At 38.2% G+C, this 15,066-nt stretch overlaps 1 protein-coding gene across 1 annotated transcript in view; it reads right to left on the reverse strand.

Moving 5' to 3' along the window:
- Positions 1–12,938, reverse strand: part of LOC139135451 (short transient receptor potential channel 5-like) — a 35,798-nt gene extending 22,860 nt beyond the window's left edge. The window contains exon 1 of the mRNA XM_070702838.1: positions 12,431–12,938. Within this exon, the coding sequence (XP_070558939.1) occupies positions 12,431–12,689 (259 nt within the window). The 5' untranslated portion in view covers positions 12,690–12,938. The remainder of the gene's footprint in view (positions 1–12,430) is intronic.
- Between the last annotated feature and the right edge of the window lie 2,128 nt (positions 12,939–15,066).

Below are 15,066 nucleotides of genomic sequence, written 5' to 3' on the forward strand. Positions count from 1 at the left end.
AAAAGGAGCACAAAAGAAGAGAGGATAAAAAATACGAGGACTATGACTGGTTAAAGTTGCTCTTGAGTGGGAACCTTCAAAATGTAAACGTAAAAGAATTAGATAAATACCTTGATAAACATAAATTACCAAAACAAGAAAAATTGAAAGTTGAAAAAGTTCAAATTATAACCGCGCATATACATGCACAACCTTCATTCAATTTAAGAAAACTGTCAGGGAAAGATATTGTAACAACTTATGTCACAGATGGGTCAGAGTCAGATAGCAGTGACTCTGAATTGGAAACCTCTGTCAATGGAGTCATTGAGAGTGATGATGATGGTGTTGGTTCTGAATATGATAGTGACACAGACACTGACACTGACAAAATCCCAGAGAACCAACGTGACCATGTTACTTTAAGAAGTGGCAGAGTAGCAAGTCGTTTTGTTTTGAATTTAGGTGGAGCTGCATGTTGCCAACATAGTTTTTTTCAAAGCAATATTTCTCATCAAAGATGACAAGGAAACCCCCTCATACCATATATTTTCAAAAAGCAGAGACTCTAAAGTTTAGTATGGTAGCAGTAGTTTACTCAAAGGATGAAGTGGGTGTATATTTGGGGTAAAAAAACTCAATTTTGGTATTAATGATAAAAGTTAACTTAAATCAAAAACTAGACAGTATTTTCTGAAATGTAATATTTCACTTGAAAGGAGAGTATATGTAGAAAAAAACAACTATTTTATTTGGCATAATCCATTCTCATTTTAAAATTGTAGGAGTTTAAAGACTGACACTCTAATAATTGATTAAAATCATGATCAGCAAAATTAAAATGCCTCTTATTAAAAATGCCTCTTATTAAAAATGTAAGAGCCTTATTGCCAAACAAAACAAATTGATAGTCGTTTTGTTATATAGCATTTCAAAAACGTAATGTGAAATTTCAGAAAATTTGACCCAGCCGGAGTGGAGTTAAATTCTTTGGAAATTTTGAAATTGGGAGGCAAAAGAAGCCAAGAATTCGGGTGATTTGCATACATTTGCATATATTAATACTTCTTTACCATGCAACTTTCAACTGCTTTACAAGCTACAAGGTAAACCCAACCTTAAATAGACATTTGCTGTAATTTTTAGCATTTGTTCAATGTTCATCTCTGTGTATCAGCATTTGTTTGTTATTCTATCACCACATAGAACACCCAATGCTGTATTTAGCAACATACCTGTGTGAACATAAATGACCATTGTTATTGTTGATAAATGAATTCTAGTCTGGACTTGATCCGAGATCTCTTTTCAACAAAAACAACCCTGACTGTTCACTGTATGGTTTGTGTTGACATGCTAAATACTGGACATTTCATGACGCTTCAGGGAGGAGAACAAGATACTGCAGTAGATGCATAAAACAAACCACTGTGAATATTACCAAATTTGGCAGCTAAAGGAGTTTAACTAAACATGTTGAGTTTATCTGTCACCCAGGTAGCGTCTATGGTTCTCTTTTGTAGAGATCAGAAATTCTGGGCAAATATTGAATTGATGTTTTTTTTCCTTGGCCCCCCCTAAAAGATTGTGGTATTTTTGTCTGCCCCCCCCCTAAATTTTCTTGGGAAAAATGGGTGGCCCCCCTGAAAATCCTCCACCCCCCCCGGAAGTAAATTCTGAACCGTCCCTTACTGATGCAAACAAGCCTTCATGCAAAACACCAGGTTATGCCGGCATTTGTATTTCAATAGATGTGTTGAATTGCTTTTGCTTACATGTTATAAGTAGCGAATAATTAGGGCTAAGGCATAAAAAGTGTCACTTTCTCATTTGCCTGCATTCCATTGTCTGTTCTTTTTTCGGTTATTGCTTTATCATTTTCAAATTGTCATTATCTCATTTCAAATTACGCTGTGATGTATTTCAATCGACGCCTTAAGTCACTCACACGGACATGATTAACCCTAAAATATTGTAAAAATGAGTCTTATTGTTTGCTCTTTCCACGTGTATCAATCATTGGATACGTTAATTATTTTAAATGCCATATTAGATGTTGACAAAGTGATAGGTAAAAGTGTCTTAAGTACGAAATTGACAAGAACAGTTTGTTTTGAATCATATTCTCTTCAGCTACATGATTGCTAAACCGGAGTGCGCATGCTCGATGCACAGAATTCGTCATGTCTCATGCCTAACGATTATCTTCTACATTATTCTTGAACCCAGTTTCCAAGAGATCTTGTTTTTATTGCAAAAGCTTGAATTATTGAAGCAACACACAGATGAAACAAGAGTAATAAGGATTATCGGTTATTTGGATTGTATTGTATTCGGGAGTTATGACGCTTTTGGTTCCAGGCCTAACTGCATTTGCGTACCTTACAACTATACCCCAACCTGCTCGTTGAACGTTTACAAACAACTCTCCTTGCACAACACAAAATGTGCTGGTATGGAAAGACTCTCTGAAACGCTACTGTGTCAACCGATCGTTGGTTTTGCAACAAAAGTAGAAAGGTTGACACAATTAATCAAAGTAGCGTTCTCTCGCAAAGTGTGGTTAAGGTAGTGCTTCTTGTTGACCTAGCCCGCAGCTCTGTACACAGTGAGTTCACAACTCGGAATTCAAGCCGCCGTTCGGCGTCAGACACGATTTCCGCCATGTCTCGGAGAAAGCTGGCGCGCTTTTCGCGTGCTATTATGTTCTCTTCGGAAGTAGCGCAAACGCGGCAGTCTCTCATTTAACTCACGGAAAAAACAGCGGGAGGGTATCAATCTTCCCGTATATTTCACGAGAGTGTAACAAAGAAATGCAAATAAGTCGACTGTCTTTGTAAGGCTTCTGTGAATGTCTCTTTGCCATTTACCTGCAAGTCTGCAAAACTACATCAATCACTGTCTAGTGTTTGACGATGGTATGAAGGCTTCTGACATTCTACCAAAATTACCCGTTCTGCACAGTCACCAAACTAACCATTCCATTCACACTCAAATATCGAAGTTAATTGAATACTACGGCGTCGACTTTAATCCTGAGACAGAGTTAATAAAACCATCACGATCTATGATTTTTTGGGTGGACCAGTTGCCATGTTTTACCTCAATCATTGGTCATATTTTTGTAAACTAAGTTAATATCTGGAAGTACTTCTATACAGTCCCTGATCATGGCACCAGTTATATTAAATTTTAAATAAGCAATGGCATTGACACAGGAGTATGATTTATTATTCCATATCACCACAAGTGTGACACTGTATCAGCCACTGAAATCTACAGTCGACCTTCGCTACAATAATAGCAAGTCACAGGACTATACGACAGTACACGCCAGTTCACCTAAACACCATTAGTGCAAGAAACGGGGCAGATAAGTATTAATTTATGCAAATCATATTAAAGAGCATTGTTTCGGTATTTAAATTTTATGCTAATGATTCTTTATCAATGTTGAATATTCATCTGTCCCGAATTGTGCATTATATACAAAACACAGTCGGACATGAAAGTGCCATCTAACATTGTCTTGTCAGTAATGCTGACTTTAATTGCATGCATCATTCTACTTTCAAACGAGAGTATGACGTATTAGCGTGATCTACTTAAAAGGTAGAACCATCTTTAGAGAATGTAGCTTCTTAGTCTGTCTCCAAACAATGTTGAAATACCCACTATTTCGCTTGTCAACTTAGCGTCTATATGTGTAAAATGCATTGTTGTTATTCACGTTTGAATTCTAGTCCGGACCCGAAAAGTCACTTTTCAACGATAACAATGCAGTTTACACACGTATGGGCTGAGTTGACAAGCTGAATACTAGTGTTTATCAACATGCTTTGGGGAGTAGAACAAGGAATTATGGTTCACATTCAAAGTAAAAATGGTGAAAATATTATCAAAAGGTTAGCATTACTGGCCCTTCAAGCACAGTTTGTCAATGAACAAGCCCGTTTTTAGTTTTGAGTAATCGTGCATGTCGTAAAAAAATAATCCTACTCAAAGAAACTTTTGCTAGTATCCTCAAAATCTGGTCCCATTAAAACCATATTATGACCATCTAACTAAGTTACTGAAAATCATATGTAGGAAGATATAAAGTGGTTTCTTTGTTCTGCAGTTTATAGTCATAAGCTTACCACAGCATTCTGCACACATCGGTTGCTATCGCTTCCAAGAAGGTTCAACAAGTACTCGTAAACAATTTTACTTTATCAAAGAAAAAATTGCATGCGAAGTATGGCCTTTCTGTCACAGTAGCTTGTCATACAGTATGGGTTCAACCTTGTGATTTTTACATATACATAATTATTAATTGTTTCATATGCTTTCACATGTGTACGAACGGTTTGTTGCAAGAATCATCCTTTACCCTTCTTCAATTTGTATTGACAGGTAATATACAAGAATAGTAATTACTGATATATTTATTATTGTACACTTCTTTCTCCGAGTCAGTGTAATTAGCTACCAGAAACGGGCCATACTTGACATTTATAAAATAATTAGTTCATTCTGCTGCTCAAAGAAAGCTAACAACGAGACCAGCAGTGCTGAAGTACGGAAGCCGTATATGAGGCGATCAAAGTATTAAACATTTGTCATCAACTGAATGATACGTAAAGGTTTCTTTTTAAGGCTTGCAATTTCAGACAGGCAATAAGTGCCCTATCTAAAGGAAAATATGAGAGCATTATGCATGCATCAACATTTCCTGCTCATCAATTTGTAATGACATATAGATTACAAAAATGGTAATAATTATGAACACAATTAACTTTTGACATTTTCTTTTCTTTTCTTTTGCACCTAGTGTGAACAGGTGCCACAAAAAGGTCAAGGTCTGTAAAGATCAGGGACGAAGTTCCACCATACATTGGTATGAATTATACTTGTAGCTTGGATTAAGATAGCATGCGCCTCGTAAGTGAAAGACTTAAACTTTTGTGCAAACTTTCCTGAATGAAACTTTCAACAATCATCGTACCAAATCATAATAAAAATCGGGGGTCACTGTGCAAAGTTTGGAACTAGCGAAACAAATAACCAAACATTTTGGGATATTTGACAGTGCAAATGGCCGGCATTCCTATGTTAACTCTATGGGATAAAATTAAATTTCGGATTTTTGAAAAACTAAGACGGTGAAAGTTTTTCTTTATTCAAGAGCTTTAAAATGAGCTCCCCCACCCCAAGTGGTAGATCAGAAAAGAATTGTAGAAATTTGAGAGCCCGACTATCTGTCCCCGAGGCGCGTTCTACCTTAAGTGTCAAAGCCATGCTACGTCACAGAAATAAAAGACGAAAGCATCATGGCAAGATGGACGGCATCTGGAAGCTGTAATACTATGATTGTTTCCCATGGCTGAAAAGAAAATGCAGGCAAGCAATGAACATCCTGGAAATAAGATGTGAAAAAATGTAAATGAGAAATCAAATTGACAAGCAAACTGTCTCGGGTAGACGACACACCACATCTAAACGTGACATGGACATATATTCACACAAATATTTCTTGACTAATTTTACTGAAATTTTAAAGTACAGTGGCTAAAGTCACTAGCAATGGCTTTGTAGCCCACTTAGCGCTCAACTCCTTTGAGTGTATTGTATATACACGCACACATCATATATGTGAGCGGTACCAAAGTTTGATGATAGACTCGGTGATTGTAAACATTAAACAGTATGCCATATTGGTACACTGGATTTCTATATTTCATTACAATATTTTATGTCTATACTGTGGGTGTTTGTTGGCTGTTAATATCCTAGCTTTCAAAGACTTTGTACAATTCGACTTAACCCTCATGACTTCAAAGGGTGCGTTTCATTGCTGGTCTTTGAGTCCATGGTTTTCTATCCAAAGCACCTTACTTACATTCTGCCAATAGTTGGACACTGATCTTGTAAGACTTCAATGATAGCGTTTGAGTTACTACACTACTTGTGACAAAGATATCTGATTTTGTTAATGACAGTTATAGGTGACATGACGTTTGCTGTTTTTACACTGTTTGAAAGTTATTTTGTACAAAGTATGTCACTCTTTTTCCGTAGCTGAATAAAATGTAATTTGAAATTAGAAATCTTTGTATGAGTGCGAATATATTATGTCTAGATAAATTTTCATAAATATTGTAGATTTTTAACTAATTTTCACAAAAGTAAGTATATTACCCTCCTATAAATTGCACAGGCCACATTTACAAAATTAGAAATCATGAAATGCAACTGTTTTTAATAGGAAATATTGATAAAATACTACATATGATATTTCTACACACTATGGCTTTTAAGCACTAAATTGATGTTTTATTATAACACTTATGAAGCTTGATTTAAGCAGAATTGGATCAAGAGATTTCAGTTTTGCAAATTTAAAAAATAATGCTATTTTTATCATTATCAATGGTGAAAAAAATTTCTTAGCAACTACAACACATGGAAAATGACAATTAAGGATTCTGTAAAAATGAAAAAGTGAGATTAACTTCATCATTTTGGATATGAAGAAAAATTGATTTTTTTACCATCTCGTTTGAATTCAATGAAAACAAAAATCAAATGAACACAATTTCTCACAAAACACGCAACAAATTTACTTTTTCTGGTATATTTTTTTTCAGGTTAAGCAAAAATGAGCAGGTGTTCGAAGTACATTTAATTTTTTACCATGGTTATTCTCGCCTTTCATCTTCATTTTTTCAATCTTCTAACAGCAGTATAAATTCCCTGTTACAAAGGCGGCGTGTTTGACAAGCTCAAATCGAACAGTAATTATGGTTGTCAAGTATTTGCCACTGTCAGATTGATACTCCCCTATGAGCGGTCCCATGTTGTTTTAGGTTTAACGTTCTTACTGTCAGTTTGGTTTAGGTAATCAAAGAATCGAGAAACGTGGGCAAAACTTTGAAAAACACTCCTTTCAGATATAATATTAATGAGCTTCAGAGTGTGCCAGAGATGTGTTCAGGTCACGAATATTTCCCACGAGCCCCATTATTTAGGCTGGAAAGGTCAACCCAAATTTCGCTGATGACGCGATATGAACAGGGTACACGTCAACACATGCAACACCGACGTCAGTCCTTATTCCAACTGACACAACGCTAGACGGCAAAGACATTAGCGTTGACATCTATTGCAAATAACAAAGAAATTTCATATCATGAATCCGAGCTATTTGGTCAAATTTGCTTCGGCACACTGATTAATGTTATTCACCCGATGACATTGAACTACATAGTGCCCGATAGAATTACACCAAGTGTGTGCAGCCTAAGTTAACGGCTTTTATTGCAATAATTGGCTTTGATTTAGATCTTTTGACTAATTTAGAAACGTTTTCTGAGAATTAACGGGGACAGAAAGTCATGTCCATAGAACACATTCTATGGAAGATCACTCTGCGTCTGCACATCAGCATGTGAACTAGTACTTATATTACTTTTCGTTGTTTTTCCACAATCAATATTTTGTTATTACCTTTCTTTTTATTCGTCTGTTCTCTCATTTCAATCATAATGGCATGAATTCCATAGTTTATTCCCAGATTCCAACGGCCTCATACATCGTACTGACCCAATTCGTTATTTGACATATGTCTAACTTTCACCAATTTTATTACTCCACTTATTTTAGTAGATCCCATAAATTTTCATTGAAAAAAAACGAGATATATTTCGACGACACAACTTCGAGTAAATATTGCCAGAGTACATAATAATTGCAGTATTGACATAAGGGATCGTGCATACGCCGCGTGTGTATTGTTTTAGTTATCTACTTTGTCAGATCTAAGAGACGTGAGTAAAAAAGGTGCCGAGGAGGAAAATGAGTGGTACAGTTGAAAGATCTTCGATCGCATAGCCTTCTGGTTTCTCGCCAATATAACAGTAGCAAGAATACATTTGCTCATCTGTCAATCCGGACTGTGAACTTCACTTGACGTATGGTTTTGAAGTCTCTCGAGAGGTTATTGACACATGATCTACTGTACTTATCCCGTCGCAATACTGCCTACGTTGAAATAATGAATCAACGTGTATAATAACCGATGTTTTCCTTCTCTTGTCAGATGCACGACGATTGTCTGTACACTGCAGATACCTGCGCATCGATTTTCCACTTTTTTTCTAAATTATTAAGTGTTATACGCGGTTCAATGGAATATATAAATCTACTTATGGACAATGAATTCGAGAATCAATGGCCTGAGACCAGATCGTCATTGAAACATAACAAGTTTCCTCATCGAAGAGTGACAAGCTTCTCTTGCAGTGTGTCTAAACGTCACTGGCAAGAATCGTTTCTTGAATTAATAATTTTCAAGTTCTGAGTGTATTGACTCTAAGGGGTCTTAATAGGAGTCCAGTTTGTTGCCGAGGTACTTGGTATCACATTTGCATATTATAATGCATCACACCTTGTGTTTACGCACTTGTGTCTGGTGAGTGAATCCTGATCTACGTATATTGAGAGCGGCAACTGCTGCTTGCCAGCGTAGCACAACCAGCGTAGGCTTAGCAAGTATGACAAAATCGGGTAGAACATATGTGAGCAAAAAAAGGCTCAGACGGACATGTGCTTTTCTATCACTGCTGTCACAAATGTCGGTCCTGGTACAGTGTATCATCATTGCATCACTTCTGAACAGTTGCCTGTATTATTTCATGGTCGCCGGTGTGCTTAATTTGCTTGTCAACGACACCAACGCGGAGTTTGCCAGCTATAGGGCCTCATTGTAGCTTCTACTCGATCAGGGAGCTGTGTCTTAGGCAAGAGTCGACAGTTATAAGCCAACACAGCGAACGCGCTTCGTACAAACTTGGGGACTGCCCAATTGTTCAACAGTCTGCTGTGTGTAAATTGTTGAGCGAAACCCGACATAATCTTGTATATAAATGTGAAAAATGGATATTTTACTAGTTTTTATCATGGATAAGTCATCCTTGTATAATATTTCAAGCATTATTTTAATTCACTTTGTACTATTCAGTAAAGGTCTAAGATCAGTTAACATTACACTTTTCTCTTTGTCTTTCTTACTACCTCTTTACTACAACTTTTCTGTTTCGCTTGGATTTGTTCGGCCGGACCTACCCCGAGGCGAACTTTGGATAGTCAATTAATCGCGCTGATCCACGGTCATAAACTGTACACGAACTTATAGGTTACCATCGCGACCAACCTCACTATCATTCTTCCTGAGTTCCACAAGGTGCCATGCTTGAGCTTGCATAAATGTGTCAGTCAACAACTGCGGTTAAATAATCATGTCATGCTGCATGAACAGGGCGTAGACGTAGTGTAAACAGGCCACACATTGTAAATGGGGTTTATTCATGACAAACAAGCGCATAGAGAAAAAAATCGATTCTAAAAGTGAACGCTGAAAAACAAAATGACGTCATATGTCAAAATAGAAATATCTGTTCGTGTATATTGAAAAGTTTGCATATTTGTATTTCGTCGAACATAAGGCAGTACCACCTGAGGAAAGTTAATATGTAACAACATTAAAATATGACATTGTTAAGCTCAGACCTGCCCTCTGTACGCATTGGTTTACAAACCATGTATGTATGTATGTATGTATGTATGTATGTATGTATGTATGTATGTATGTATGTATGTATGTATGTATGTATGTATGTATGTATGTATGTATGTATGTATGTATGTATGTATGTATGTATGCTGTTGTAGAATTTCTTGTTCAAATAAATTTTAGAGTGTGGTGTTCAAACATAGCATGTGTCTTACTGATCAGGAATGAGGTCCGTTCATAAAATGCTGTTTGGATAAAAAGTAAAATCTGTCTCTTGGGTTAGAATCGCTGAAGTGCTTTTTCAATGGTGATTACTTCCCGATTTGCACATACAGGGTAAACTTACTCCGCAATCGTCGGAAGAATACGTTCTATCTCTTACTTGCAACCATTTACACGTGCAACTTTATTAGAGTTTTGATATTCAACCAAGCATTGAGGGGTATTCCTTGTATGTCCACTTACAAAAACTTAGAAGATGGCTCTGAGAGGGAGACAAACCGCTGCAGAGATAAGAAAAGATTGCAAGCGCGATACCTTTGTCTATAAGTTTCTTGTGCTGACTCAGGGTCCGTCTGTCTGTCCTTTTTGTCTCAGTTGGAACGGGTCCTGCGAGTATGTCTATTAAATTGTGCTGGCCCGTGAAATGGTTTGTTAATCATGCATTAAGGACGCAATATCGCTAATGGATTGGCAAAGATGATATTGCCCCTGCACATCGGCTTCCCGGAGCATCGTTCACCCGTTTTACATAATGCACGCCACGCGCCCCAATTAGCTATGTTGCGTTTTGAAGCCTCGGGCCAATAGATTGCATTGCATTACATATGGGCATAACGCGACGGGGTGCGTGCACGCATTTTATATATCCCGACATTCCTTCCCGTGAATAATTAGTGTACCTTCGAATTTCCAGTACCGTTATTGATATACACAGAGTAAATAGCGTTCCGGTCTGTAATTCAGCGCCTTATCGATTTTTTTGTCTAGCGGGGCGGGATGGGTAGATGCACATGAGCTTGGAGTGTTCATCTGGTGTACAGTGATTTGAAGGGGGAGAATGACATGGTTTTTACCATCTGGTCCGGAAAGCCAATAAAATTCGACGTATTTCAGTGCATACAGTCAAATAACCCACCATCGACCGATAGACAAATACCTTTGACGCTAAGTGTCCAAGTTTGACACATGCCAATCTTAATTTAACCCATTTTATGCTGCCGAAAAACTCTTTACGCACAGTCCACTGCTATTACGTATACACAATAGCCGGTAGAACGGATTTGGAGCCGATATTTTTTGCTAGATTGTGCTTAATACTTTCAAATTTAAACTTAAGCATTAAACACAAGATGTATTCAGCTGTTGACTTTGACCATTTATCCAACCCTGAACGTCACACTGTATGGGGTTCGCGGTCACACCACAGTTGGACACTGTACGAGCCCACGGACAGGCAACTATTGCCGCGACCCTTTCTGAGGAGTCGAACTGAGGGCGATTTGTCGATCGCGAAGAAATAAATTGGAGGCCCTTGGAATACGTACTGATATCTCAAGGTTGTAAGGTCGACCTCTCCACTGAGCGCTTTTCTTGTCAAATATCAGCACAATCAACAGTTGCTCTCTGAATATGCCTTTTAAAGTGTGAGTAAGTAATTTACAACCGGTTTCTTTGAGTAGAATGCTACGCCCGGCTGCTCTTAATTTGACCGTCGGTTTATTTACCCTATAAGCACATCTACCCGACATTTACTTCATTTATGATTCATTATGTACAGACTCGTGTTTTCTACTGGTATACGGGCCAACTGGCAAGGTCGGACCTAGTCAATTCAATTAGCTGGCAGTCCTGCATGTGCATTTCGCATGCTCAACATTATGGACCAATTTTAACCATTGGAAAACAGTACAAGTTGGCAACATATTAGTAAGTTGGAGATATTTCTTTACTTTAACATGCCTTCTTCTACTCCAGATGCATTTCAAATACTCCTTTGATTATGTTGTGTATCGGTAGCTTTAAGGGGAATAGAGTAGATGGAATACGACGCATTACGTCACAATGCAAGGACGCTATTCATCGAGCACAGCTGCAATATGTCTGTAAAACATGTTAAACTAAAATGGTGTTTCCCATGTCAATATATAATTGTATAAATTGTTTTATTTTCTTTGCAAGTATCACTCTTTGAGTGGGCTGTTGTTTAACCGACGGCCTTGAATTTCTGAAAGCCAGAATGCCCTGGATATCCTGACAGGAGCGCGGACAGACCACGTAGGTCGTAAATCAAATCGGGGTAATTAACAATCGATTACGCGTCACAATTTCGTCATCAAGAATAATTACTGCAATCGGCGCTTTCGCGCTGCCGAGCTGTTCAATTTTGAATGGAACATTACGGGTGTTAACTAAGAGATAGCTCCTTCAAGTAGACCTTAGTAGAGTGAAGTGTGATGCAATCAGAGATTGGGAGTTAGCTGGCGAGCTAGCACTGTTTGCTTTTTTAATGTTGGGGCAAAATGATACGTTAAGCGATAGTTGGTATACATTCGAAAAAGAGCAAAAGAGAAGGAACTTTTCTAAATCGTTTAGAACATTATATATATATATATATATATATATATATATATATATATATATATATATATATATATATATATATGTCGTCAATACTTTTGCTTAAACAAGCGATTAATTATTTATGTTGTCTCGGGCATGGCGAAAACATTGGAATACAACCTGCGAACTTTACTCGCATGCTAGAGTTACTTTTCTTCCTTCTTGTGTCAACAAAATGACGATGCGAGTATCGTTTAAAAAGGTGTTTAAACATGACTGTTGTTTGCCAGTGGTCGGGGGTGAAATTTAAGTTGAATAATGAAAAACCGCACCAACCTTGATTGCCATTTTGAATGGCGATGTGCAGCGCGTTACGCCCGGAGCTGTCGACGCAGTTGATGTTGAGGGATTGTGCATTTTCGAAGGCGAGAAGCAAGGCGTTTTTGTCGCCCCTGTCAACGGCTGTCAGGTAGAGCACCTCCGCTGGCGTTTTGGCTGTTCTGGACATGTTGTCGTCATTAAGGTGTACGTAGTAGACGAGAGACTTCACGTCGAAGGTTTGCTTCCCCCCATTCACCGAACTCATCCCAATCATCGCGACAGCGAGGCAAAAGAAAAGCTACTTGCCAACTATTCTTATTTGACTCTGACGTGATCGATGGACAAATGCATGTAAAATGAAGATATTGTTCCTCGACGGCCAATATCCCCGGAATTGCGGTGAGTGCGCATGCGTCGACATATTTATGGGTTATTGCTGTTGGAAAGTTAACTCCTTGCAGGCTTTGCCCTCCCGAAGATACAGCGTCTTTCTGTTCGAAACCTACACCGCGAATTAATTGGACACGGTTGCGCGACTACAAAACCAATTAAGTAAAAAAAAAAGTGTCGTTGGCGACGTTTATGTTAATATTCATCATATGCAAATTTTGGAAATGCCTGTGACGAATAAAAAATGGTATGAATGTGATTCCTTTTTCTAATTTATCACTATGGCAAATAAAGTGTTATGATGAAAGAATGACAAAATTACAGTTTACAAATCTCCAAGTCAGCCTTGCAGTTCTCTCTGCTAGCACTTCCATAAGCCTGTCCTTCTGTCTGTTCTCCCAGTACCTGTTTGTCTATCAAAACATCTCTCACTTCATCAGTTTTGTCTATCGCCTTCCTGCTTTGTGTGTCTCTAATGTCGCTTTCTTCATCGCTATCTTTGTATATGTCTCTTTCTATTTCCATACTTCTGTCAATCTGTGTCTCAACTATTTGTCAGATCATATATCTTCCTCTGTGTGTCTGTCTGTATCTGTCTGTCTGTCACGGCCCCTCTTAACCATCTGTCTGTCTGTTTGTCTGCCTGTCTGTATGTGCCAGTCTGTCTGTCTGTCCCTCTTAACTCACTGACTGTCCCTGTCTGTCAGTCTGTCTGTTTGTTTGTCTGCCTCTCTGTCTGTCTTTCTCCGCCTGTCTGTCTACGTCCCTATCTGCCTACCTGTCTGTCTGTCTACCTGTGTCTGTCTGTCTGTCTGTCTCTTTTCTCTGTCTGTCTTCTCCGCCTGTCTGTCTACGTCCCTATCTGCCTACCTGTCTGTCTGTCTACCTGTGTCTGTCTGTTTGTCTCTCTCTTTTCTCTGTCTGTCTTTCTCCGCCTGTCTGTCTACGTCCCTATCTGCCTACCTGTCTGTCTGTCTACCTGTGTCTGTCTGTCTGTCTGTCTCTTTGTTTGTCTGTCTCTCTCTGTCTCTGTCTCTGTCTGTCTCTCGCTCTGTCTGTCTGTCTGTCTGTCTCTCTGTCTGTCTGTCTGTCTGTCTCTCTCTCTCTCTCTCTCTCTCTCTCCTCTCTCTTCTCTCTCTTTCTCTCTCTCTCTCTCTCTCTCTCTCTCTCTCTCTCTCTCTCTCTCTCTCTCTCCTCTCTCTCTCTCTCTCTCTCTCTCTCTCTCTCTCTCTCTCTCTCTCTCTCTCTCTCTCTCTCTCTCAGCGTACAAATAGACTTCTTAATGACATGGTTAATGGTTAAGGGGAAATATACAAACATTATCTTATAATGCTGATTAATCGAAGAAGAAAATCCGTTGATCGTGTATGTAGATTTGCAATTATGAAATTTTATTCACAGAATAAACAAGCACATATGGTCGCCCTCGTCGCCCTTTCATAATTTACTGGCCTTAGACAAAATTTATTGCTTGACATATTAGTATAATTCCGTTCCTACCTCCTTGGTACAACCTTTTTAATTTCCGTGCTATTGTGCGCCAGTACTTTACGGGTGTGTGTTGACCAATAAGGAAACAACCAACCTTGTTTATATGTCAATTTTCTGATAAAAATCACCGCATATTTAATTTGGATAAAAGCTCGCGACCAAACTGATATAAGCGTTGCGAAAATACACAATGCATGAAAATATACAGAGGCTGATCTCCTATGCCCGGTCTAAATCAGTTTCTGTGTCCAAGTCTATTTGTGTCAAGTCTGCTCCATATTTCCATATTCGTTGTGGCATGCCAATTCACCAACTGTTTGCAAATGTCAAATGTCAGTTTGAACGAAGTAGAAGTGTGAGACTTTCCGCTCTTGTCTTGGCAACCATTTTTGCGTCATGATCGGCGGGCCCATTAAAGGAAGACTGGAATATATTGCTGTCTCAAAAGCATTATAACCCTATCAGTATGTATGTATGTATGTATGTATGTATGTATGTATGTATGTATGTATGTATGTATGTATGTATGTATGTATGTATGTATGTATGTATGTATGTATGTATGTATGTATGTATGTATGTATGTATGTATGTATGTATGTATGTATGTATGTATGTATGTATGAATGTACGTACGTACGTACGTACGTACGTACGTATGTATGTATGTATGTATGTATGTATGTATGTATGTTGTATGTTGTATGTATCATGTATGTATGTATGTATGTATGTATGTATGTATGTATGTATGTATGTATGTATGTATG

The sequence above is a fragment of the Ptychodera flava genome, chromosome 6, assembly GCF_041260155.1.
Source record: "Ptychodera flava strain L36383 chromosome 6, AS_Pfla_20210202, whole genome shotgun sequence".
NCBI lineage: Eukaryota > Metazoa > Hemichordata > Enteropneusta > Ptychoderidae > Ptychodera > Ptychodera flava.